At 53.6% G+C, this 27,624-nt stretch overlaps 1 protein-coding gene across 1 annotated transcript in view; it reads right to left on the reverse strand.

The window, feature by feature from the left end:
* Window positions 1–7,863: 7,863 nt before the first annotated feature.
* Window positions 7,864–27,624, reverse strand: part of UCK2 (uridine-cytidine kinase 2) — a 23,242-nt gene continuing 3,481 nt past the window's right edge. The window contains exons 2-7 of the mRNA XM_014943335.1: window positions 19,315–19,541; window positions 18,264–18,360; window positions 17,259–17,401; window positions 13,435–13,532; window positions 10,575–10,623; window positions 7,864–9,986 (exon numbers count right to left, since the gene is read on the reverse strand). Of these exons, the coding sequence (XP_014798821.1) occupies window positions 9,847–9,986; window positions 10,575–10,623; window positions 13,435–13,532; window positions 17,259–17,401; window positions 18,264–18,360; window positions 19,315–19,541 (754 nt within the window). The 3' untranslated portion in view covers window positions 7,864–9,846. The remainder of the gene's footprint in view (window positions 9,987–10,574; window positions 10,624–13,434; window positions 13,533–17,258; window positions 17,402–18,263; window positions 18,361–19,314; window positions 19,542–27,624) is intronic.

Here is a 27,624-nt window from a genome sequence, read left to right on the forward strand (position 1 = left end):
TGGTTTGGGTTGGAAGGGACCTTAAAGATCATCGAGTTCCACCCCCCCGCCATGGGCAGGGACACCTCCCACCAGAGCAGGTTGCTCAAAGCCCCATCCAGCCTGGCCTTCAACACCTCCAGGGATGGGGCAGCCACAGCTTCTCTGGGCAACCTGTTCCAGTGCCTCACCGCCCTCACACTAAAGAATTTCCTCCTAATATCTAGTCTAAATCTCCCCTCTTTTAGTTTAAAACCATTACCCCTCATCCTATCGCTCCACTCCTCATAAAGAGTCCCTCTCCATCTCTCCTGTAGCCCCCTTTAGGTCCTGGAATGCCACTATAAGGTCTCCCCAGAGCCTGGGGTAACCTGAGGCACGTGTGACACCCAAGCCCATCTGTCCCCATCAGGCAGCAGCCACTGTAGCATGGTTGTGCCCCCATCCCACCGGCTGACCAGTGAACCAGTGGTGCGCCCATGGCCTGGAGAGGTTCTCAGTAGGAGCCCATGTCCCAGCGAGGCGACCATCCAAGGGCAGCATGGGCAAATTAAGGATGGTGTACACAATACCAACAGTTTGTTCTATTGCCTCGTTGTGAAATTATACTCATAAGTTGATGACATGGTGGTTGTTCAATTGACAAGATAAGGAACATCAAGATACAAATAAAAATAAGGACAATACAGTAGATCAGCCTCTTTGTGAAATTATACCCATAAGTTGATGACATGTTGGTTGTTCAATTGACAAGATAAGAACAGCAAGACACAAATAAAAATAAGGACAATACAGTAGATCATCCTTCACAATCAAGGGTTCCACAAGAGAACAGTGAAGATCAGTATGGCTAAGATGAAAGCAATGGTCAAGGGTTCCACAGAGAACAGTGAAGAAGATCAGTATGGCTAAGATGAAAGCAATGAATTCCTCGAGTCCACTCTGGGATGGTCCATGCTAAAGAATCCATCCAAGTACAATTCCTTACCCACAGGGACAAAAAGATCATCCAATCTTGAAAATTACCCAAGCCTCAGCGATAGCTGAATGAAGTCCCCATTTGGAGATGGCTTGCCTCACCCTTGGTGAACTAATAATCATAGAATCAGAATAATTTCGGTTGGAGAAGACCCTTAAGATCATTGAGTCCATCCATTAACGCGGCACTACCAAGTCCAGCACTAAACGGTGTCCCTCTACACATCTTTTAAATACCTCCAAGGATGGTGACTCAACCACTTTTCTGGACAGTTTGTTCCAATGATTGACAACCCCTTCAGTGAAGATTTTTTTCCTAATATCTAATCTAAACGGACAGTTTGTTCCAATGATTGACAACCCTTTCAGCGAAGATTTTTTTCCTAACATCTAATCTAAACTTCCCCTGGTGTAACTTGAGGCCATTTCCTCTCATCCTATCACTTACAAACATGAAGCGAGTTGCGACCGTACCCTCAGTCTAGACAGCGTCCCACCACTTGTTTCGTGTGGCTCGCTCACTCTCCGTTGGGTTGGTAAATCTGCCAGCAGTCTCACTGTGCTTGATTGCATTAGTCCATTGCCATCGTGGGGGCACTCATTTGACTTCTGGGTCAGGTCAAGACGATTAAGACCTGACGCCTTTCAGGGTCTTAATTGTCAGGGCCTAGCTCTTGCATTTGCAAAACGATCTGTTTTGTGGAAATGGCATTTTCACATGTAGCCCCTGTCCTATCTGCATAAGAACTAATTTTGCTGTCCCCACGGCCCCCTTCCCAAAAGTTCTCAAATCAGGGGACACAGCAGGAATGTCCCAAGGACGAGGTTCATCACCTTGGGCTTCAGCTCAATGCAATGTTACAACAGCCACTTCTAACAACACTCCCTGTGATTCAGCCAGGCCCTGCCAAAAGAATAAGCATTCCTCACCCCTGCCTTGATCGCAGGCTCCTCTTGCCCACCTAATAATTAGGAGTCTATAAGGTCCAAGCAGCATCTTCTCAGAGGGTGAGGAAAATTCAAGGGCCTAGGTCTAAATCTTCTGCCTCTCTTGCAAATAGACACTCTTCCTGCCCTATCACACCAAAGTCGGTACAACCATCCAGCTGTTAATTCTCCAGGGTGTTTTTGATATGTTCTCTTAATTTTTTACAGATCATCTATATTAAAATAATGAACCTCAGTGGTATCCCATCTCTGCAATTCATCTCCGTGTGGATCATCCGTAGTGATTTCTCGTTTAATCAGGGGCCGTATGGGCACAGAGCCATTTACTTTACTTACTTCCCCATCAGACCCATCCGACCAATTCCAAATGTTTCCATCCCAGTAACACCCATATATAGCTGTGCAGGCTTTTAGGGGCTCTAGATCACTACCTTGTAACAGCATTTCAGCATGTTTCCCTTCTTTCACTATAAACTGTTGGCACTAATTGTTACTCGAGACGTGCCCTTTCCCCAGACTCGCTGCCAGCCTTTAATTTAGCTTTACTTCTCAACCCTTTGTGGAAAATTCACTCTTCCACTTTCTATTTTCTTCTCCTAACTTCTCAGCACGCCGGTTCTCAGCTTTCCTTATTGCAGCCAACAGCCAGCACATCCCTTCCTTCCCTCTCTATTTTACACAAATCCTTCCAGTTACCGAATTCATTCCATACAGCTTTCAGATCATGGCTTATTGCCCTTAGTCACTCCTTATCTCACTTAGGATCTTGCCATCCATTTTCCGAAAAACCCTTTTGCAACAGGTATCATTTTTCAAGGGAAACAGTTGTTGTTCTACTCCGAGGATCCTGCCTACTACACCAGTTCTGTCACTCCGGGGACAGGCAGATCTGTTGGGGATCCTCGGTAGAACAATGACACAAAAAGTTGTTGTTACAATCAAAACTTTATTTTAACCTGGAGCCTCTGCAGATTGGGTCCTTTTATAAAACTAGTATTGGAGACCCTCTGCAGATCAGGGTGTTCTAACAAATTAAACATAACTTGAGCTCAAAGTACACACACAAAACTCACTCAAACCTCGGAGGAAGCAGCCAACGGTGAAGGTGCAGCAGCAGCTCTCATCTAAATCCTACCTAAGCTCCCAGGTACGCAGGACCCCTTCAAAGGAAAAGTGTATACATGACAAGCTCGCCCACATCTAGTGGCCACCTGCCCCACAATATGGCACACTAGGAGTTAGGAGTAGGGGGCACAGTTGGCAGGGCCTGACACAGCTACCCATTGGCACAGAGAGGCAGGTTTCTGACACACCTTCGCTGCCACCCCAGCTGGGCCATGGCTGTGAGGTGCCCTGTTGGTGCGATGTTCCAAGAGGAGCAGCCCACATCCCATCAGGGTGCCCACATCCCACTGAGGTTCCCTGGGAGTTGCCAATATCCCACTGAGGTGCCTGACGTGTGCCCATGGCCCAGTGAGGTGGTTGCTCCCCATGTCCCAGTAAGGTAGCAGCGGCCTGTGCCTGCCCATGACCCATTGGGTTCCTTAGGCCTTAGGATCTCCAAGGCTGGTGCGAAGGGCTGGCATCACACCAGGAAGAGGGGCAGCTGTTAGGAAGCAGGTGGATAACAATTCCAGCTGTAGCATTTCCATCCAGCTAACAGCGGATTCTCTTCAGGGTGACAGCCAGCTGGTGTGTCAGGACGTGCCTCAGCCCACAGGACTGGGGTGAGGACACCTCCAGTGACTACAACCTATTCTGTTGGCTGGAGGCCATTACTGCCCCGATGATCATGTTGCTGCAGGGTGGCTGTGGCCAACGGGTGGTCACAGCCCAGTGGGTTGCCCAGCACAGCAGACAATGGACATTTGGCAACTCTCTGATGCAGACGTCTGGGGACGTCTTGGCCCTACCTATGGCCCTCACCTCCCATTCCCAGAGTCCACCCTCAGGGCACTCAGCATGAGTTCACTCTGTGGAGGGGCAGCCGCTCCCGCAAACGAATCCTTCTGCTCACAGGCCAGCGGCTGTGCAGATCTGAGCACAGAGAGCAGCCAAAGACACACAGCCCCCCCCCTCTCCCGCCACTTACCTCCTCTCCGGCCCGGCCCGCCCGGGTGCCCTCCTGAGGAGCGGCAGTTCCTCCCGCCGCCGGCCGGTGGCAGCGTCTCTTAAAGCCGGTTCCAGCCGGTTTGGGCGCGCCCTCTAGCGCGCTCTCCCTCACGCCACGCCCCGCCCGGCCCCTCTCCTGCCGCCATGTTGGAAGCCTCAAGCCTCGCCTGAGGTGAAACTTACATAGGGCAGCGGTGCTGGAATTCCCCTGAGGAAAGACAGGGACACATCTCATATACAAGCTCAGGGGCACGGGAGAAGGGGTAAAGCTGGCAGCAACTCATCTCCCAGATGAACTTGGAGCACAGTGGCCCACCGGTGCCATCTGCCAGGGCTTTCCAGGACCCCCATGTGGGCACTGACGGGTTGTGCTTGTGACTAAGGAGGCCGACAGCAGGACAACTTTTGTATTTCTTAATGCTGAAAATACTTTAAAATTGACAGAATGGCTGAGGTTGGAAGTCACCTCTGGAGTCTCAGGCAGGGCCGCCTAGAGCCAGTTCCCCAGGACTTGCCTAGATGGCTTTCAAGTATCTCCAAGGATGGAGACTGCACAATACCTGTGGGCAACCTGTGCCAGTGCTCAGTTAACCTCAGAGAAAAAAAAAAAAAAAAAAAGTGTTTCCTGACTCCGGCCCGGCCCGCCCGGGTGCCCTCCTGAGGAGCGGCAGTTCCTCCCGCCGCCGGCCGGTGGCAGCGTCTCTTAAAGCCGGTTCCAGCCGGTTTGGGCGCGCCCTCTAGCGCGCTCTCCCTCACGCCACGCCCCGCCCGGCCCCTCTCCTGCCGCCATGTTGGAAGCCTCAAGCCTCGCCTGAGGTGAAACTTACATAGGGCAGCGGTGCTGGAATTCCCCTGAGGAAAGACAGGGACACATCTCATATACAAGCTCAGGGGCACGGGAGAAGGGGTAAAGCTGGCAGCAACTCATCTCCCAGATGAACTTGGAGCACAGTGGCCCACCGGTGCCATCTGCCAGGGCTTTCCAGGACCCCCATGTGGGCACTGACGGGTTGTGCTTGTGACTAAGGAGGCCGACAGCAGGACAACTTTTGTATTTCTTAATGCTGAAAATACTTTAAAATTGACAGAATGGCTGAGGTTGGAAGTCACCTCTGGAGTCTCAGGCAGGGCCGCCTAGAGCCAGTTCCCCAGGACTTGCCTAGATGGCTTTCAAGTATCTCCAAGGATGGAGACTGCACAATACCTGTGGGCAACCTGTGCCAGTGCTCAGTTAACCTCAGAGAAAAAAAAAAAAAAAAAAAGTGTTTCCTGATGTTTGGAGGGAATCTCCAGTGTTTCCCGTTTGTGCTCATTGCTTCATGTCCTGTCACTGGCTCTGTCCTCTTTTCACCCTCCCTTTTGGAATTTATTAACAAAATTCCCCCTCAGTCTTGTCTTCTCCTGCCTGAACAGTCACAGCTCTCAAAGCATTTCCTCAAAGAAGAGATGCTCCAGTCCCTTCATCATCTTCATGACCCTTCACTGGACTCTCACCAGTAGCTCCATCTCTCTCTTGTACTGGTGAGCCCAGCACTGGACACAGTACTCAGGTGTGGCCTCACCTGAGCAGAGGGGAAGAATCTTCTCCCTCTGTGCTGGCAACACTTCACCTAATCCTGCAGCCCAGGATACCATTAGCCCTCTTTCCTGCAAAGGCTCTTGGTTAACAAGGGCTCTCAAGGCCTTTTCTGCAAAGCTGCTTTCCAGATCGGTGTCCCCCAGCACGTACTGCTGCATGAGATTTTTCTTCCCCAAGTGCAGGACTTTGCAATTCCCTTTGTTGCACGTCAAAAGGTTTCTGTCAGCCCATTTCTCCACCCTGTCAAGGTCCCTCTGGTGTATCAGTTACTCCTCCCAGTTTTATGTCATCAGTGGACTTGCTGAGTGAGGATGCACTCTGCCCCCTTATCCAGACCTTTAATGAAGATATTGAACAGAATTGAACCTAGTATTGACCCCTGGGCTACACCATTAGTTACTGGTCTTCAGCCAGATTTCATACCACTGATCACCACGCTCTTGGACCCAGCCATTCAGCCAGTTTTCAGCCTGTCTCACTGTCTGCTCATCCAGCCTGTAAATCAACAGCTTCACTATGAGGATTTTACGGGAGACTGTCTCAAAAACCTAACAGAAGGTAGACAACATGCACTGCTCTTCCCTCAGTTACCAAGCCACTCACTTCATCATAGAGGGTTATCAGATTGTTTAAGCATGACTTCCCCTTCATGAATCTATGGGGCAAATTACTTGATGTTAGCAAAGTGATTCACCTCTTTCCTAAAAAGCAGTCTCAACCTTGCCTGATACCCTGCTAGTACCAATGCCACCCTGCCTGTAAGGTCTTCATTCACTTGACTGTCATTTGTTCAAGAGACTTACTGGGAAGGGCTGAACTTGTCCATCTTTCTGCTGTCCCAAGAGCACCCCAAGCCATGTGCACCGGGACTTGCCCAGAGCTGGTTGGCCAGGCAAAAGCCAGAGCCACTGCATCCAGCACCTCCTTCACCAAAGCAGTCTGTGCCAGGAGCTTTCCTGGGACCGCAGCCAGGGACATGCAGCACCAAACAGGAGACAAGGAACACCAGCATGCAGTTGTTCTGTCTTTATTTACAGGGGAGAAGAGGCCAGTACTTCATCTTGAGAGCTGTCTTGGCTGCTTAAGCCCTGAGAAGCCTCACCAGTTCTGCAGGGTTTTGGTCCCTCTTACCTACGGCTGTGCCTGGAGTTAGCCAGTGCCAGCCCCTTTATTACAGCAAAGCTGACATGCCTTGGGGAGTGTCTGCAGACAGGGAGGGGGGGATAAAGGGCTGCCATGTACCCCCATCACAGATCAAGAGGGAATGAGTTTGCCCCAGCAGCAATCACTGCAGAAGGTGTTTCCTTTCTTGTTCTCTCTGTTAAAAATCAAAGCTTGTCTCAGCTCACATGGGGCTGGAGAGCGATGGAGCATTGAGTCTCTAAGCTCTTAAGCTTTTAACCATGCAGAGCAAAATCAATGCTCTGTAAAGACTGAAAAATCATCAGAGTGAGCAAGGCTAAGGGTCCCTGCTCCAGGCTTTGTAGGATGCCTGTGAAACTTTGCTTTCAGCAGGGCAAGTCAGTCCCAGCAGCATGGGCCAAAGGATCTTTCCTGGCTGCCATCCCACCACATCCCCTTCCCTGGCTCCCACCAAGCTCCTGCCCCAGCCCAGCTGTCCCACCTTGCTCTCCAGGCATCCCCAGACCTGCAGTACAACCCTGTCAGGCTCTCCTGGGACACCACTGTTGCAGCACTACCAGAGACTAATTGTCACCCTGGGCAAGGGAGGGCACTCCCTGGGCAGCCCTGGGGACAACATACTGCAGGGACACAATGAAAGGGACACAGGCCAGGCAAGAGCATGCTCTGAAAAAGGGGAGCAGAGGATGCCTGGGCGTCCAGTTTCATGCTACCCAGCTGGGACCTGTGGGTGTCCCCATACAGGGATGCAAGGCAGCCCAGGGGCTGCTACACGCTGATCCCCCCTCCCCGCCTCAGACAGGCTGCTCAGCAGCTGCCTTTCATCATCTATTGCCCCTTTCCTTCAGAATAGGCTGGCTCTCCCTTTACCGTAAGGTCTTCATTCACTTGACTGTCATTTGTTCAAGAGACTTACTGGGAAGGGCTGAACTTGTCCATCTTTCTGCTGTCCCAAGAGCACCCCAAGCCATGTGCACCGGGACTTGCCCAGAGCTGGTTGGCCAGGCAAAAGCCAGAGCCACTGCATCCAGCACCTCCTTCACCAAAGCAGTCTGTGCCAGGAGCTTTCCTGGGACCGCAGCCAGGGACATGCAGCACCAAACAGGAGACAAGGAACACCAGCATGCAGTTGTTCTGTCTTTATTTACAGGGGAGAAGAGGCCAGTACTTCATCTTGAGAGCTGTCTTGGCTGCTTAAGCCCTGAGAAGCCTCACCAGTTCTGCAGGGTTTTGGTCCCTCTTACCTACGGCTGTGCCTGGAGTTAGCCAGTGCCAGCCCCTTTATTACAGCAAAGCTGACATGCCTTGGGGAGTGTCTGCAGACAGGGAGGGGGTGATAAAGGGCTGCCATGTACCCCCATCACAGATCAAGAGGGAATGAGTTTGCCCCAGCAGCAATCACTGCAGAAGGTGTTTCCTTTCTTGTTCTCTCTGTTAAAAATCAAAGCTTGTCTCAGCTCACATGGGGCTGGAGAGCGATGGAGCATTGAGTCTCTAAGCTCTTAAGCTTTTAACCATGCAGAGCAAAATCAATGCTCTGTAAAGACTGAAAAATCATCAGAGTGAGCAAGGCTAAGGGTCCCTGCTCCAGGCTTTGTAGGATGCCTGTGAAACTTTGCTTTCAGCAGGGCAAGTCAGTCCCAGCAGCATGGGCCAAAGGATCTTTCCTGGCTGCCATCCCACCACATCCCCTTCCCTGGCTCCCACCAAGCTCCTGCCCCAGCCCAGCTGTCCCACCTTGCTCTCCAGGCATCCCCAGACCTGCAGTACAACCCTGTCAGGCTCTCCTGGGACACCACTGTTGCAGCACTACCAGAGACTAATTGTCACCCTGGGCAAGGGAGGGCACTCCCTGGGCAGCCCTGGGGACAACATACTGCAGGGACACAATGAAAGGGACACAGGCCAGGCAAGAGCATGCTCTGAGAAGGGGGAGCAGAGGATGCCTGGGCGTCCAGTTTCATGCTACCCAGCTGGGACCTGTGGGTGTCCCCATACAGGGATGCAAGGCAGCCCAGGGGCTGCTACACGCTGATCCCCCCTCCCCGCCTCAGACAGGCTGCTCAGCAGCTGCCTTTCATCATCTACTGCCCCTTTCCTTCAGAATAGGCTGGCTCTCCCTTTACCATATCTTACAGACCCAAAATCCCCCATCCAAGCATAAAGCTTTTCCGAGTGAGGATTGACAGACAGACCCCTGACCTTCTGCAAGCCAACCTCCAGGCTTAGGGTTGAGCCTAGGGCTCAGCTAGGAGTCCCACTACACACACGGCCACGTGGCCGAAGGCACCCACGCACCATCCTCATCTGAGGCAGGCAGTGAGACTGCTAAAGACACAAGCTGCCGTGTTTATACGATCACATACCCAGCATCACCTACCAGGTCCTTGCTGGAGGGTGTGACAGCAGACCCACATCTGGGGTGGGAAGGGATGTCAGACAGAGAAAGGGAGGCTGTTGAGGGACTGAGACCTGGAGGTGCAGAGAGTCAGGGGAGGTTATCATCATTCTCCCAACTCCCAGTGGCATCGTGCAGTGCCTGCCAACCAAAACCAGGCTGCTCAAACCTGACCAGCAATGGCAGGAGGAAGTAACCCCAGCCCAGTTGCAAAATCCATGCCAACAACAAGCTGCCACCTCCACCACAACCCACCCCTTCCCCAGGATGGAGACCACTGTGATACTAAAGCAGTTGTTGAACGCTCTTCCTTCCTTATTGCCTTTGAGGTGAGGATCCTGACACCAGCATTTCCCAGGACCCCCTTCCCAGCCCCCTCCCAGCAACACTGAGCCTGGCAAATACCTTATGGCAAGTAATTTTTACGTTATTCTGCACAAAAATAGAGCAATTCTATATTTATAGAGATTTATAGCCGGTTCCGTGCTGGAGAAGTTATTGAGCAAGGCCAGGAGCTGTGGGCGGGTCCAGGCTCCCAAGCAGCCGGCTGCTTCTCATTCGGCATTTCCAACATACAAAATTAAAGGCATTCGTCTCCGTCTGGTTTCTTAAATAGATAAGGGGGGGAATGAACAGACAGTATGTACAGAGGGGCAGTGGCACGGCCCGAGCGCCCTCCGCCCCCAGCTTGGCGCCCGCCGCCCCGGGGTCAGTGGGGCCGGCTGCTGGACTCTGAGGGCTGCCGCTGGCGGGGAGGAGTGTAGCCATTCAGGTAGCCGTTGCTCTGGCGTTTGCTGAGTCCTCCGTTAAGAATGTCCTGGATGTGCTGCACTATCAGGTTTATGGCCACTGCGAGCAAAAAGGGAGGGAGAGACAGAGAGGAGAGACTGCATTAGGATCACCGCGAATAAACTAGAGCCAAGGCAGAGCCCGTGACCCCGTTGTCTCCCATTCTCCTATCCCATGGTGAGGAACTGCAACCCTGCAAGGAGGAGCTGCCCCACTGGGACTTCAACCCTCTGCCCCACTGGGACTTCAACCCTCTGCCCCACTGGGACCTGCACTCAAGCCAGTATGGTCAGGCTGATTCCAGCCAGGTGGAAACCTGACTGTCCCAGTCGCACATCTGGCCTTAGAAAAGCATGTTTCCCTTTGTGGGATGAACCAGGAGTTTACCTGGAGGCACTGCACATAGATGGGCTCCCAGGCTTGATCAGAGGAGCACAAACTCCCAGTCACTAATGCTCTAGGCAGCAGCAAAGGGGAGAGACTCATCTCAGCACGTGTGTGTGTGTGTGTGGTAACAGCACTCTGGGGTGGCAATGGCCTGAGTCACCTCCGTGGCAAGATCCTGCTACCTCCTACCTAACTCTGCTTCAACAGCAGCAGCCCAAAGCCAGCTGACAGGATGTAACAGCAGGGTCTGGGTCCACTCACCTTCATTATCTGCTCCTCTGGGAATGATCACGTCAGCATACTTCTTGGTCTGGGAGGAGAGAGAGAGCACTGTGTTACAGGGAAAGTGGAGACCCACCAGGCTGGGGCATTGTCAGGGAGGGGCAGCTCTTTCCCCTCCCCTTGCCAAACCCAAACCCACTGGGAGGTATGTCGTTACTGATAATACATTTTGGATGCTCTTATTTGTCTTGTTCTGTGTTTTAAAGGCCATGCTTTGCACCTTGACTCCATTTTCATGAGCTCATAATGATTCCTCTAAGAGACAGTAAGAGGCACCCTAACAAAATCTGAAATGAAGTGCCTCACGATTGCAAGACTCCAGTAGCTGATGCTTTTGGGAAGAACCTCCCCACTGAATCCAGCCAGACTTGGTACAAGAGCAAGAGCTGGCATGCCAGGCCACAGCCATGTGATCTGCTTGGGATATGGGGAGAATTTTCTACCAGCATCACTTGCAAAAAAGGTCTGCTTCGGGACACCAGCCCTGACATATTTTCACCTGCAGGTGCCAGTCTCAATTTCTTCACCTCATTGTGTCAGCTTTTACAGCTGATCAGCTTCCTGACAGCCAAGCTCTACCATCAGTAAAGAAGCCAGCCATATCGAAAATCACCAAGACAACTGAATCATTTCAGTGCTGGACCACCTGGCCCAGAGCTGGTTTAGGAGTCAAGTAATGGTGACAGTGGGTGCTGAGTCTGCTTGACATCCACATACAATTGTTCTGCAGCTGAGCCCACCACCAGGCTGGAAGCGGGAGCAAACCACTGCAAAGCTGGTGGGTAGGGACAAAGCAGTTGTTTTCTATCCCCCTTGTTTCACATTTCATCCTCCTACAGACTCTTCAAGAGAAGAGACCGATGCAGGATCTGCTGCTTTGCAAAGCTGTGGATTTACTTTGATGGGGACTTGCAAGGAGGGGAGCCACCAAGCTGGACCTGCCTCTTGGGAAAAGCCTTTCAAGGATTACAGTGGTCCAGTGGACACCTTGGTCCCTCGAGCCACAACTGAGTGAGACAGAGAAAAGGGTGCTGCCCAGGAGCAAGGAAAAGGTCTTGTAGCACAGAAAGAACCAGGCCCTTTTACAGGAAAGGGCAGAGCTGGCCACATAGACAGGCACAAAGATATTCCTGAGATGCTGGCCAGCAGTTCCCAGGTTGCAGGACTCTGGTGGCTCAGTTGCTCCAGAATAGAATCATACAATCATAGAATCGTCTAGGGTGGAAGGGACCTTACAGATCATCTAGTCCAATCATTAACCTAACTCTGACAAAAAAATAAATAAGAAATAAGCAATACAAAAAAAAACTAAACCATATTCTTGAGGACCACGTCAACCCGTCTTTTGAACACCTCCAGGGATGGTGCCTCAACCAGTTCCCTGGGCAGCCTATTCCAATGCTGGAATAGGAAGAAATTCCTCATATAACTAACACATCTGCTTGAAAAACCTTGAGAACCAAGGCACAGGCTCCTCCCCATGAGAGCCAGGAGAGGTGTGCAATGGCTAGTCCTGCAGATGTGCTCTTTCACCTGGAAGTTCTGCAGGATTGCAGTGGTCTCCTGCACGCAAAGTCCCTGTCTGCTAAGGAGCCATGCCTTGGTTATCAGCTCCCAAAATAGCTTCCTTTCTCCAGGCAGACCTTGCAACCTTGGCCTCAAGTGAGGTCTCTCTGTTCTACATCCTGGCCTTTCACCAGTTAGGAAACGCAACCTGCAAGGCCACATCCCGCAGCACAGAGCGAAGGAAGGAGCTCCTCTGCTCTTCCAAGCATCCAGCCAGCAAGAAGCCAACAGCACTGCAGGGTGAGAAGGACAAGGCAGGACAGCCCAAAACAGGAGGCAGACACAGCAAGCACTGCCTGGGGACAGGGATCTCCCCTGCCTAGATGCAGCCAAGGATCTTCCCTCCTGGACTGGCATCTGCTGGGCTTCCTGGTGTTGGTTTGTCAGACCCTGTGCAGGGAGGGGTTTCTCTTGCCACGTCGACCTTCCCTTAGGGGAGGGTTATCTCACCAGGAAGGCAGTGGCTGTAAAAATAGTCCCCATCTCATCCTGCCCTGGCTAGCACTGGCACCCCCATTTTCTGCCAGTGCCTGCAGGGAGGGAACAAAGCAAGGCAGGCTGACCTGAGCTCTGGGGCACAAAGTGCTCTTGTCTGAGGAGCTGGGCAGGGTATGAGGCATTTTTGGCAGATTCCCGTGGATGTCACCCCCCTTTACTTACTGGCAAACAGAACTCCTCGAAGGCAGGCTTAACGAAGGTGATGTACTGAGATAAGATTTGCTCAAGGTCTCTGCCTCGCTCACTGATGTCTCGAAGCACTGTGGTGAAGATGTAAAACACTGTTAGGAGCTGAGACATGAATTGCTCCGTCCCCCTTCCCTTCAGTACAGCCTTTGGCCAGCCACCTGGGTATTTTGCTCAAGGTCTCTGGACACTGCTGCCCACATGTCCAAGCACACCCCAGCCCAGCTACATGCTTTTAACCCACCTCCAAGCCTTCCCAAGGGCTGCCTGACCTGACCAAGGGCTTTTCTTGGCTTCCCTCCCTTCTCAGCTCTGCAAGCACATTCCAGCTGTAACCACTGCCACCCTAGTCCTGACTGTTCCCAGACAGCCCTTGCATCCCTGCTGTCACTCTGCCCTGCCCTTGGCCTAAGGATGGGGCATTCTTCCAGTCATCCCTGTGCAGAGGTGCCCAAAGAATAGAAAAGAGGGAACAAAGCAAGGCAGGCTGACCTGAGCTCTGGGGCACAAAGTGCTCTTGTCTGAGGAGCTGGGCAGGGTATGAGGCATTTTTGGCAGATTCCCGTGGATGTCACCCCCCTTTACTTACTGGCAAACAGAACTCCTCGAAGGCAGGCTTAACGAAGGTGATGTACTGAGATAAGATTTGCTCAAGGTCTCTGCCTCGCTCACTGATGTCTCGAAGCACTGTGGTGAAGACATAAAGCACAGTTAGGAGCTGAGACATGAACTGCTCCGTCCCCCTTCCCTTCAGTACAGCCTTTGGCCAGCCACCTGGGTATTTTGCTCAAGGTCTCTGGACACTGCTGCCCACATGTCCAAGCACACCCCAGCCCAGCTACACGCTTTTAACCCACCTCCAAGCCTTCCCAGGAGCCAAGGGCTGCCTGACCTGACCCAAGGGCTTTTCTTGGCTTCTCTCCCTTCTCAGCTCTGCAAGCACATTCCAGCTGTAACCACTGCCACCCTAGTCCTGACTGTTCCCAGACAGCCCTTGCATCCCTGCTGTCACTCTGCCCTGCCCTTGGCCTAAGGATGGGGCATTCTTCCAGTCATCCCTGTGCAGAGGTGCCCAAAGAATAGAAAAGCAGAGGGGTCCTCCCATATAGACATTAAGGTGCAATTTAACTCAGGTCTGCAGAGGTGAGGAGAGTAAAACTCACCCACCTTCCTCGCTCTGCCAGGCTCCTTGTGCTGTCCCCAGCTGAGTGGAATGGGAAGGCAAAGCAGGCTCCCACAACTTAGAGGCTGAAGGGGTCCTTGGAGATAAGCTCAGGAGAAAGCCAAGAAGCAGGAGAGCAAGCTGGCCTCCTGTTTGTTCCGTCGTTTGGGCCTTACACTCTGTTTGCACGAGGTATTTGGGTCATTGCCACCTCCGATCTGAAGCCACTTCAGTGTGGACAAGTGCCCCAGTTCAGCAGGAATTCTATCCACGGGTCAGAGCCAAGACAGCCCCGTGGCCCAGCAGACGGCTCTTGGCTCTCCCCAAGGGGCTGGCTGGCTTCTCCCCAGCATGTTAGCACCTGGCACCGGGTTCGGAGCAAGCCTTCTCCATGTGCCGAGCAGAGCCAAGGCACGGCACTGCCAGCCTGCACGACCTGCTCAGCAGCCATCACCCATGTGCTTGCAAGGCCAGGACAGTGCTGTTCTCTCACTGCGGGTTTGGCAACGTCCCTGTGGCTCTATTTGCCCTCGGCCAGCAGCTTCACAGCCTGCCCTTTCACAGCCCCGCGCAGGGGAGGTGATGGGGGTAAGAAAGGGCTGGCAGCAAGATGTGTGTGCCAAGCTCCTCGCCTGCTCCAGGAACAGCCCAGCCCAGGCTGTTCTAGCCAGCTCCTTGCCTTCTCCAGAGAGCGGGAGCAAGCCCCAGCTCAAACAATACAGAAAAACAGGCAAGGAAAATAAAACAGAGAGACTTTTGTTTCCCGGGTCCCACACCCTGTTTGTTGGCTGCTCTGGGGCGGGGAAGAAGCAGAGCGAGGGTGTATTTGCAGCACAGCCGGCCTCGGACGGCGTGCAGGAGGCTTGTAAGCTGCACAGGCTGAGTGCCCGGGATGCAGGGGCTGGTCCTGACAGGGCAAAACTCCTGCCCGCTGCCAGGGCAGACCACAGCAGGGCACTTGCCCCCCCCACAAACACAAGTCAAGCACCCAGCACCTTGTACCTGGCCCCAAAGCAACCCAGGCTAAGACCAGGCACCCCATCTGGAGGTGTCACCCTCTCTACTTGCAGGGCAGGCAAATGTCCCAAGGACAGATTGGCACCCATCCAGAGCCAGCAGGTAGACATCACTCCAATCAGGCGTGAAGTATACACGTGGCACCTGACTTGGTCTTTGTTTTACAGAAGCTGGTCGAGAACAGGGCAGCGAGGGACCTCAGCCAGAATCAGCTTTGCACGGGTCAGGCTGTTTGAGGCACCTCACAGACCTTGCCCCTTGTGCTCTGGTGGCAACGTTTGTCTTAGGAGAGGTGGCGAGAAGGGGACCAGGGGAGTTGCATGAACTGAACCCCCGCACTATTGATTAACTGAGCTGTTGCCTACATTTCCAGGAAGCTCATCTCCCGCTGCTGCCCAGCTGAAAAGCTCATTGCTGCAACTCTTGGGGACTTCTGGGAGAGCAAGATGACTCAGAGCCATGTCGCAATGCAAGATCCCAACTTTTGCTATACTATGCCTCCAGCTACGTTCCAGGCACACGATTATACCTTCAGCACCTCACACACAGGCTCGTCTTTCCCAGAAATGCCAGGGAGACATACAGTAAACATATTTGCTGCTGCAATGATCCTACCAACTGCTGACAGCAGGCCAGGAGGCTGCCAAATGATCAGCTCCATCAGGAGGGCACAGAGTTTCCTGACTAGGAGTGCCTCAACCAGCAGCCTAGCTGCCCCTTTGCAAGGCTTTAGTGATTGATGGTGGGTGGGAGAAATACCCCAAGAATGGCCTGGACCCATGTGGCTCAGGACCCCATCCAACAGCTGTAGCACAACAGGGTTTAGCTCCGTATTGTAGTCGGCAGCTGGATGGTCTCAGTTCTCACTCAATGGGATCTCAACCAGTTCTCAAGCCCTGAGCGTACCAGCTTGGAAGTGACTGAGCCCCACGGTCCAGAGTATGATACAGGGCACTGCCAAAAACGTGTGCTACCCCGTGGCTGGGTGTGAAGCACAGTCTGCTTAAGGGATAAGGCTCACGTTGCGGGATCTTGCAAATGCGTATCTGTAACCTGCTTAATACGTCTCCCTGCAATGATTGTGCTGTCACCTCCCTGGATGAGTCATGCAAGAACAGTGGGCAGGGTCAAGAGGGATGCGTAATCTTAATCAACACCCATGACATCCCAACAGCAGAGGAGGCTGTGTATCTGTCTGACAGCAGGAGGGCGGGCAAGACCAGTTCCACTGCAGAGTGGAGCAGTCCCATGCCCACAAGCAGTCCCAGGCTGACGCCCTGAGACACGCTCCTCTTGTCACAGCATAGAGGTGTGGACGGGACTTCTACTGTAAGTCATCCTCTGCGTCCCCAGACACCCTGTGGAGGCTGTCAGAGCTAGGGACAGCTCAAACAGAACTGAATTCTGCCCCAGGAGTCCCCACATGCTTTCTTAGTCACCCAAGAGACTCAGGTGCTACATCAGTGACCCCACTCCTAAAGGCTGCTTTGAAATGAACTGCATCTCAAACCATGTAGACCCCACAAAGCTGGAATCCTTCCTATGTCAGCTGGCAACCCACCACCAAGCCAGCTGGACACGGGGAGTACTAGAGAGGGATATTCTGGTTTCTAGGGCTCTTTGCCCCCAAAGCCCTCACCCCAGTGCCAAGTATCACAAAGAGGCTCCACACTGCACACTGGCTCTGCCTGCACAAACCAAGATGTAAAACCAAACTCCGTATCTACCTCATCCGCGATGGAAAACCACACCCCAAATGCCATCCTTGGAGCACACCCATAGGACAGGTCCTGAGCAGATCCATCAGGCACTGCCTTCTGATTGAACTGTGGAGATGCTTTGCCTTACCCGTTGCACTCTTCCATACTGGTACCTGCTGACCAGCAGTAGCTGCCATTCAGCTGATGGCACAGGACTCGTGCCACAAGGGCACGTGAGGACACAGCACACTCAGTGGTCACGTTGCTGCATGCATCAAAGGAGGAATCCCAGACAAGGCAGCAAAACCCCCACTGAATCCTAAGAGACATGGCACAAGGTCTCTCCACTGCCATAAGTTGCCCTAAGTGACATTCTGTACTGGGGAGGAAAAGCTCCCTGGCACTTTGCTAGCAGCAGCACAGCTTTGTGCCAATTCCAGTTCCGGTCACTTGTCACCTGCTTCTGTGACCAGCTGCTCAGATCAGTTAAGTGACATTTCTGCCCCCGCTGCACAAAACGTGTTCGGTCCTCACCTCTGCGGGACAGCCGGGTGTCTGCGTCCGTGTCCACAAAGAGCTTCATGCGGAAGAGATCCCGCACCTCCTGGCTGTAGAAGGCCAGGATGCCTTCAAAGAGCACCACGTCGGCAGGGTAGACGGTCACCGTCTCCTCTTTCCTAGGAGAGGGAAGAAGAGTCAACATATGCTGTTGGAGGGAAACAAGCTAAGAGAGGTGGGGGGGGAACAGCGGTGCTCCTAGGCACTGCTCCAACCCTGGACATCACTGCTGCACCAGGGGGGCAACCAAGGAGAGGGCAGACCTACCCCACCGTGGTGAAGGGAATCCAAGGCATACGTACGCTTCCTAGAAGGACAAACGGCAGAGCGGGAGGCAGACTAGCCCTTCTCCCCCCACCTCGGCCAGCTGCTGCTTGCAAGTGTTATAAGCCAAGCCGTAAAGCCCAGAAAGCCTACGCATGGAGCTTGATCCACAGGAACCTGCAAGGACCAGCTCTGCTCCCCTGGGCACCAGGCAGTGCTCCCCTGACACTACACCGCTTTTGTGGGAGAGGGAGCAGGGTCACACCATCCGTGACCACACAGGCATGCAAAAACAAGCTGAACACATGCAAGGGAAGAGTTACAGGAGAAAGAACAGTCGTCTTCCTATCCTGCCAGTGAGCCTGTTTGAGCCTGGAATACTTGTTAAAGCGGCAAACAAAGTTTATGGTGAGAAGAAGTGTGGACGGGGGAAGAAAAGGGAGGCTATAACCCCCCTCCACTGATGCCTGTACGTTGCCGGATGCCGCGGCATGGCTGTGCAGCTTTCTGAGACCCTCACACTGCGCCTGTGTCTGCCCTGGATCCTCTAACCAAGGGGTCTGGAGTAACTTAGTTAGGGTTGGGACTTTCGGGTGGCATGTTAGGTGCTAAGGAGTGGGTGGGAGCGGAGGGGCAGGCGGTTGGGGCTGGCAGGGCAGCGCGCTGTGCCGCGGGGCGTTAGCAGAGGCAACGGCAAGGCAGGAGCGGCTGTTAGACCTGGAGTGGGAGACAAAGTCATAGACAGGAATCTGGACCGTCTTCCCTTCCGTGATCTCCTTGAGCGTTTTCACGATCAGCTCGTTGTCAAAGGCATCTGAGGAGAAAGGAAACGTTACCCGAGGCGGCTTCACGACCTCTCCCACCCACCAGACCCTGAGCTTGGGCTAACCAGAGACACTGGCAACCCCGCACGGGGGACAGACAGACAGACGCACAGGCTGGGGAGGAAAGCCCTGCATGTCCCCATGGGTATAGCAAGGCCTAGATCTCCTGCAGCCCCTAGATCTTCACTGCTTTGCACCAGCCTGGGATCTGGCCCACAGAGATCAATACCACCCTTGTACGGTGGCGCTGACAGCCTGGGCTCGGGAAGGCATCTCCTCCAGGACTCCAGCCCTCAGAGAGACTGGAGCAGTGTTTCAGCCTTGAGTCCCTGGACAGACAGGGCTCTGTTCGCTCGGTGCTTGCTGCCTCCAGCCATTGTCCTCATGGGGACGAAGGGACAGCAGCTCTGGAATTTCCCCACCAAGCTCAGGGATGGCTCAAAGAGGCCCTGTTGTGGCAACAGGGCATGGCCCCTTTAGTGGAGGGATTTGCAGAGCAGCTGCACAAGATGGTTCCCTCCTTGAAGGAGGGAGGCAGAGCTGCTGGCTCCAGGGGGCTGTGCCAGGCCACATCTCCCTGGTCCCGACCCAGCTGCACCAGAAAGGGTTTCAAACTGGGGGATGTTTTTGCAGGGAGAAGAGGAGCATCTTAAGGGTCCAGGAGTTCACAACCTGCCCTTTCTCATCCCAAATACTCCACACCAGAGGCAGTTTCTTTCCCAAGAAAGACAGAGGTCGTAATACAGGGGACACAGGTGGCCCCCAGCCACCCTGCCAGGGATGCACCCAGCTCCACAAGAGCTTAACTAAGCCACCCATTCCTGCCCCATGCAGAGACTGAGTGCCAGAGACCATGCAAGGCGCTTTGCTGGTGGAGTTGGGGGTCCTGCTCCAGCCCTCACCCCCCAGTGCACGGCAGAGCCCCGATGCTGTTCTCCATTCACCTGGGTGGTCAAAATTGAACTGGCCTTTGAGTGCTTTGGATTTCTGCTCTGAGGTGAGGACCCTGTAGAAGCTGTCTTGGCTCACGATCACCACCTGCTTCTGGCGGTAGTCCACCTCATTCTGGCCCAGCAGCTGGACGATCTTGGAGCATACCGAGGACTGGAAAAGGAACAGCAAAAGAGGCAAGTCATCAGCAAGTGGTGTCTGAGCCGCACAGGGAGGGTGTCTTCAGGTAACAGCCATTCTGGGTGCATGGGGCACTGCTTCCTGGACCTCCAGCCAAGAGTTTGTGGTCCCCTCAAAGGCACAGCCCAAAGCCACAGAGGGAAAAGCGCTCCAAAGGCATCATCGTGGGGCCCTTCAGTGTGAAAGCAGCACCAAGCTTGCTCCCTGCTTCCCTCTCCTGCTTCCCTATGGCCAGCCTGCCCACAGCTCCTATTCTGGGCACAAACGGCCCCCGTGGCCAGCCTTAGCCTGCCCAGCAGCTCCCCAGGGAGCAGAGCTGTGCGTGGCACCAGGAGTGAGCCTCCTCCCTGGGCAGCAGCCTCAGTACCTTGGTTCCCCCAGCTCCGGTCCAGCCCAGAAACCCCACCACAGCACAGGCAGGGAGGGAGAGCCAGGTTGTTTTCATACCCTAAACAAAGCCCAGGATGAAAAGACACCAACAAGAGAGCCCTGGGACTTTATCAGGGATCTCTGCCACAACTGCCAGGTGTGGGAGGAGCAGCTGTGAGCATATCCTGGTGCCTCTTGGCACAGCGAGGCTAAGGGCACTGCAGAACCAGCGGCTGAAGAGCCACGTGGCTCTGACTGCCAGTGCAAGATCCCCACGAGTGCTGCTGGCACAGGGACCAGCACCTCACACACCACGTGGAGTGGGGCTGGGTGCCAGGGGCCGGCATCAACTCTGCTGGCACCGCAGCAGGCACGGGCTGCATGGCCGAGGGTCATGCTGGACCCCACCATTGCAACACAAATCAGAGCACAGCTTGGAGGATAAATCCCAAAGCCTGCTGCAGTCCCTTCTCCTTAGTTATACGAGTCCTTGGCTGCTGTGCAGCACGGCGGTGTTAACTGCATCACCAACTGGCAGTCAGCACGCCTGCCCTGGCCAGGGAGAGCCAAGGTCAGACCGGTGGGGGAGGGCTCTGCTGCCTGCAGGAGCCCTGCACGTCACCCCCACGGCATCCACTGCTTGGGGAGAAGGGGGGTGCTCCTGTTGCCAAACTGAGCTGCTTCATCTCCTGCAAGTCATGCTTGCTGCAGATGCCCAGCTGAGCCACTCCTGGCCTCGGTCACCACAAATATTCTCCGTCAAGCCCTCTGCTTGAGGTTTGAGAGATCCAAAGAGAGGTTTTGCTTGCCCCAGCCTGCCCATAGCTCTTTCCATGCTCCCAGCTGGCTCAACCATCTGCTCCATACCTGGCTGGCAACTCGGAGATGCAGAGCCGAAGACAGCAGCGGTGAAGGGAACAGGGAGGGGAAGGCATGCCTGGCAGAGGAGGTCACCCCAGCAGGCAGAGGGCAAGGCTGTTTGCCTGAGAAGCTGGAAGATTTGACGGCATTCCTGTCCCCAGAGACCGTCTCTTCCCCTCCAGGCCAGGCTGACCTGACTTGGCTGTGACCGCTGCGCTGTGAGTCAGTCCCAGCCCGGCTGGAGAGAGAGAGAGAGGCTCCACACACAGCATTGCTGCAGAGCAAACCGGCTCGGGCTGCCCGACAGCAGTCCTTGTGGCCCTGAGTGCAAGTTCAGGTTTTGGGTCAGGGATGGGGGGGTCGTCAGGGATGGGGGGTCTCCCTGAGCATCCCACCTTCTCATCCTGCCTCCCACGGCTGGCAAGTGGGGCTTCCCGTGCCACATCAGCAGCCCTGCCCTGCAGCAAACTGCTGCCACCCAGAACAAAGCACTGCAAGTCAGTGCCAGTCACTCTCCCTTCGGCACGCGCCCACACAAAGCCAGAGCCCGTTCTCCGTTTCCTCTTGTTTTTCCCCACTCCCCACATCCTTCTCCAGCCTGCGTCAGCCCTGTTGCTTATCCAGCTGTATCCCATAGGTTTCGCAAAAACAGGGCGTGCACGGTGCCTCTCCTCCACTTTTCCCTCCCAGTTCTCTCCTCCCGGACATCGCTGCCTTTCCGTGCTGCCTGTGCAGCAAGGAGATGCAGCACAGAAAGGTTCAGCCTTGGCCACAGCTGCCGAGGACACCAAACTTCCCAGGACCTTTGCAATTAAGAACAAACCACCTTCCAGTACAGCCACCCAGATTCCCAGCCTGGAGATCAACAGGCTCCGTATGGATCTGCACCACAAACAGCTTTCCCCAGGCCAGGGGAGAGAGCAGGGCTCCTTTACTCGGTGAAAGCAGCACACCTATTGCATTCACACTCTCCCCTTGGACCTCAGAAGGTGGATGGATAATAAAATCATTTGAGGACACCACAGTTCCTGCCAATCTTCCTTTTGCCTTATGCACACTGACCTCTGGTCTCCTCATCCTGAAAAGTGGAGATAAGAGTCCCCATCAGCTCTGAAAATCACCCTTCTGTTCCATACCCCACAACTTGAGGCATCCAATGGTGAAAAAAACCCAAGGAGAAAGTAGCCCTCAGCGGCTGGAGACGTGAACACATCCTCTCACTGGGGCCCAGGACAAGGACTGGAGCATATCCTGGCTGCATTTACCATCTAACGCTCTGGGGTGGCAAATGCCCCTTGCAACAGCATCCAGGCAGATGCCACAGACCCTTCCCTTTTCTCTGGTGTGCTTTGGAGCTATCAGAAGTGATGGAGAAAAATGATCAATAGGGACACCCTGCTCTCAGGACCGAGCTCAGGTCCAGTGTATCGTGTTGCCCAGGCGGGCAGGGATGTCACCTCTAGGCTGTGGTAAGAGGCACGCACGTCACTTTGGTCCTGCAGAAGGCAGAAGATGCAGGCCAGGGCACTACTCACGCATTCTACTTGCATGAGTGCAGCAGGACATAAGGACACTGGATGACACAGCATGTTCCTCCAACCCGAGGATTGCATTCAGCTTGCCTTAGCGGGGCAACAAACTTCAGCAAAGGTGTAAGTGAAGAAGGTTTTTCCTTCCCTCACAACCATTTGCGATAGAAACAAGAATGGTTCATGAGAGGCATTCCCTAATGCCAGTCTGAACACCTCCTACAGCAGGACAGGCAGTTTTCCCCCTTGGTCAATAAACACCCTGTGTTAAGGAAGAAGAAAAACCAGAAACACGGAGAGATTACAAATTCCCCTACGCAGTGGGAACAGAAACTCTCAGCCTCAGGAAGCGTCCCTCCAAATGAATGACGCACGTCCCCTGCTTAAACCCCCTTCTCCCAAATGCATATACACATATGTGTGACTGATGTTGATCTGAAGTGTGAAAAGTCCACTAACAATTGGAAATGATATCAGTTTGGCTCTGGGGAGGCCTGCAGATGCCCAGAAAGTCCAAGACCAAAGCGTGACTGCGAAGTACCATGCTGGGGTGTAATCAGCCTGGATGCACGGCAACCCAGGGGACCCGTGGTGCTGACACATGCACTCAGCACCCACCTTAAGGGACAACCTGGGCTCAGATTCCTCCCCTTGCCAATTCCTAACTGCTTCTCCCAGGGGAGATGAGAATTCTTTCTTCTCCAAGAGACCCAGGACTGCAGAGGCAAATGGAGGATGACTTGAGGAAGATGACATGATGCTAGAGATGAATCCCAGTACAGGAACTGTGGGATTTGGGCCCCATCACGAGGTCTGCCCTGTGTGATATGTCCTATCTATGGGAAGATCATAGAATCATAGAATGGTTTGGGTTGGAAGGGACCTCAAAGATCATCGAGTTCCAACCCCCCTGCCATGGGCAGGGACACCTCCCACCAGACCAGGTTGCTCGAGGCCACATCCAGCCTGGCCTTGAACACTTCCAGGGATGGGGCAGCCACAGCTTCCCTGGGCAACCTGTTCCAGTGTCTCACCACCCTCATAGTAAAAAATTTCTTCCTGATATCTAATCTGAATCTTTTTTCTTCCAATTTAAAACAGTTTCCCCTTGTCCTATCATTACCCTTCCTGGCAAAGAGTCCCTCCCCAGCTCTTCTATAGGCACCCTTCAGATATTGAAAGGGGCAAGATGAGGGGCATGACACTGCTCCTTGCCTCCACTCAGACGTACACTGTCTGCACACACCTCACCACAACCCAAAGCCAACAGTGATGGCGATTCAGCCGCAGTGCACTGCTGGCAACAGGATGCTGCCTCAAGAGAGAGCCTTCCCCTCCTCCAGAACTTGTCTAAAACTAAATATAGAGAGGAGACAGCAGCCTGTGAGCCTCCGTGGTTGCCAAGCGGACCTTTTCCATGTTAGCCACATGAAAGCAATGCAGGACTTTCTGAGGGTGCAGACTGTTGGGAGGCAGGGAGCAGAGCAGAGGCTGGGAGCACCAGCCTCTTTGCCATCATTCATGACTTTCCATACGTTGCAGTGAGCGAGGGGAACCGAGCTCCAGGTTTGATACTAACTGGCTGCGACCCACTGAGCTGCACCCCCCCAGGCTTTGTGCTTGAGCTGCTCCCTGAGAAAGCTGTGCAAAACCAACCCACCTCCCTCTCAACTGTCTCTGTGGTGTATCTGCACAACCACAGTGCAAAGGAAGGAGCTCAGAGAGATGTTATTGCCCCACAGAAGCAGTTGCAGCTCCCCTTGCAGGATTCCTCCTCTGAACCAAGCACACAAATAACCAGCGTTTAAGGAAGAAGTCCAGCCTTATCCTGCTGGGAGGGGAAGACGCAGAGGGCACCTGGGGAAGGACTCCAGCATATTTTCCCAAAAGGAAAGAGGTGATGCACAGGGGAAGAAACTCAACAGGCAGGTGTTCAGAGCTCTACCCCTGACATTTATTTGAAAGATATTAATTACATTACATATTTAATTCATATTCACTCATGGCCTATAGCCAGCTGCGCAGATATTCTTCAGGAGTTGACTAATTCCCCAATATTATTATGCAGATTATCTCACAATCCCTCTTGGGTAGCTCTGATCAGCCAGTGAGTTACAACTTCAGATGGGTATTAGAGAGAAAGCTGATGGACAGTGGTACAGTTAACCACCATGTGAAGGTACCAGGCAGGACACCAGGGTGCTCTCAGCCCCAGGTTTGCTGTGGCAGCCGGGGCAGTACAGGTACTTCTGCCTTGGCTGGCAAGGCCTGTCCTGGGCTAGGAGAAATCCATGAGCCATGTGGGCATCCCAAAACCCACTCAGAGCACTCCATCCATCCCCAGGGAGCCTGGCGCTACAGAGGGATCTCTACACCAGGCTGCTCATTAGGCTTTCAATACAGCAGCAGGGAGGACCTCCCATCCTCCCAAGGTCTCTAGACACCTAGCAAGAGTGACTTACACCAGATAAAGTGATTTCAGCCCTAAAGAAATACCAAAGCTGCCAGGGCACTCAGGAGTAGGTAAAGGGAGAAGGGCTGTGCCAGAAGCAAGACCTACCAAGAGAGGCATGTGCTGGGCTCCAGTGTGGAAGGAAGAGAGGCACAGATTCTGGCCACCGCTGCAGGCTGCTCACCCTGAGCCAAGATGCTGCTCACCAAGAGGACAATCCTGCCCAGCAGAATAATGCCCTTGGCCCACAACAAATGCTACAGCCAGGAGCAAGAACTGCAGGACTGCAGCACTCACGTCCCACCTCCCACCAAGGAGAGAAGCCCAGAGGTTGTATCTGTGGACACCACTGCCACAACCCCCTTCTTGTAGGGTCTGGATATGAACAGGTTTGGCAGGGGCTGTCAATAGCCTGGCCAAGGTGTCCTCATCACCTGCTTGTAGATAATATAAGTCTCTGGTTTTGGGATCTGGCAGGATTTTCCCTAAAAATCACATCAGGTACCACTACTTGTTGCATTTCTCTGATGTCCCCTGTAGCATGTCTCCCTTTCCAGACTTCACAGGGGACTTTTACTCAATTGGGTCTTTGAAATCAGGAGCCATAGTACTGCTGTCCTTTTCTCCAGCTCATCTCCTGCAGCACACGAGTTGTGGATTTTGGTCTCTTCTTGTAAGGTTACGATAGAGTTTTAGGACATACTTGCTGGACTAGGGTGACAGACAGAACAGATACCAAATTGGGAAGGGTCCCAGAGCATCTATTAAATGCCTGCCTGCGACTGCAGAGAGCTGGTTCGTGACCCACGCAATCCTTTCCAGTCCTAATGGAGCACATCCGTACAGCAGCACTGGGACTGGAAACTTGCTATTCTCGTACCAAAAGCCTGCGTCTCCACCCAGAGCTTTCCCAGGCAGGTTCACCATTCCTGCCTTTCCCTTTGCGAGCCACAAACCGACCAGTTTGGGAGTAGGATAAGCTAGGTTTCTGTTCACTTACCCTGGAACACACTGCACGTGTAATCAGCAGTCCCAGGCTGGAACATAAACAGGCACACACAAACACAGAGCATCTGAACACAGATTAGGCATGTGGAAGAAAACAACCCTCCCCTAGCACAATCCTCCCAATCCACTGGATTCAGACACAGGATATTTTTCTCGAGCCCTTGCTGCAAACTCCACAGCCTGGAGCTGGCTGAGCAGGCTCTGTAACGAACTCACATCTATTCCATCCCTAACAGGAAAGGGCTGACCCATCAAAACGTCCTGTGTATCAGTCTGATCAGGAGCTGGCACAGAAGAATGTTCGACTAGAAAGTTTGACGAGTCTCTAGCACACATTGACACCGGTGTTTAACAAGTCAAACCTTGTGATTTAAGGGTTCCTGCCAGCCACGGAACCAACGTCACCAGGAAATGGTGCTGAACCAACACAGGACTGCTGTAATCCCTGCTAGTCCCCCTCCCATGGCTCCCCCCTTCACCACTGCAGGGTCTTCCCCGGGCTTCTTTGCCTGGCATCCAGGTGGTGACACACTGGAAAGGACCCCCAGCTGCTGTGGGGGACCTCAGCCCTTGCTTCTACCGCAGGAGGCTGAGCTCTGTAATACAAGAAGCCCCACGTGGGGAGGGAACTGCCTCATGCAGAGATGCACTGCAGCTGGGGCCACTGCTTCCCCGGGGACCAACATGCTGGCTGTCCCACCCTGGCTGGGCGATACCAGCCTTCTCCAGCCTCCTGGCTAGCTCATTCTCCAGCCAGACAGCATTTTTGGTGTTTAAAGCAGAAGTGCCCGACAGATTAACAGTGAAAATACACCTGGCTGAACACACGCTGCAGTCTCGGTGCTCCACAATCTGGAAATCCTCAGGCTGCATGTTCAAAGAGACATTTCCAACTTTATGTGCCAACTCGAGATCTAAAAGGTGCACTCATATTCAGCCCTCACTAGCCAGGCATCTAACGAGAGCATTTCAGCCCTTTGTAAGCCTGTCTTTTCTTACAACCTCCTGTTGGAAGGTAGCAATCAGCACCTCGCCTGGCAGCACATGGGAACAAGCAATAAATGCTTCAAGAGCTCTCCCCACCCCTGCAACCACCCCAGCACCAGATGCTTCTGCTGGGAGTGAGCCACTCCAGCGCTGCCGGCAGACCTGAGGGATATCCCAGGAACCAAGCTGGAGTGAGGATACATCCTTAAGCTCTTCATGTATCTCAACACTTCCCAGCTCATCCCAGTATTCAGTTTGCTGGACTTTCCTCCAGCCCGCAGCCTGGCTGCCTGCCTTGCGTGCTGCAGTCCTTGGTAGTCAGGAATCTCTTGCAAAAGGGAGGGAAGAAGCTGTTAGCACAAAGACAATGGGTATAAGGAGGAAACGAGAGCGTTAGCAGAGCACTTGAAAGCATATAGGATTAAAGAAAAATGCTACAGCCAGCCTTGGGAATCCCTCTGAGGAAATGAGGTGGTTGCAGCTCTCTCCGGCTTTGGCACAGGAGGGGGTCTTAATGCTATGTCATCTCTTCCACATCAGGAGATGGCAGCAAGCTTTGCCCAGTGCTTGGATTTGGGGGGGGAGGGGGCAGTGGGAGAAATGGTGCCCCCCCCCATCCCCAGCAAGCTTTTGTGAAGAGCCTGTCCCAGCTGAGCCGACACAGAACAGCCACCATGAGGCTGGCGCTGCCCTTGCAGCATCACAGCCCGCCCAGGACCTCTGCAGCTCCCATCGTGGTCCAGATTTCTTTTAAAAGCCAAAACCAGGACAGTGCTCATGTTTCCACCTCCCGTTTGAGTACTGGAAGTTGCTCAAGCCTCTTTTGCTCGCTAGGGAACAGCAGTCAGCCTTTGAATTTGAGTTCTCACCAATTTGCCTTTAAGAAATACCAGCCAAACACTCCCCCCCCCCCCCCC

Source organism: Calidris pugnax, unplaced genomic scaffold, assembly GCF_001431845.1.
Source record: "Calidris pugnax isolate Ruff unplaced genomic scaffold, ASM143184v1 scaffold63, whole genome shotgun sequence".
Classification (NCBI taxonomy): Eukaryota; Metazoa; Chordata; class Aves; order Charadriiformes; family Scolopacidae; genus Calidris; species Calidris pugnax.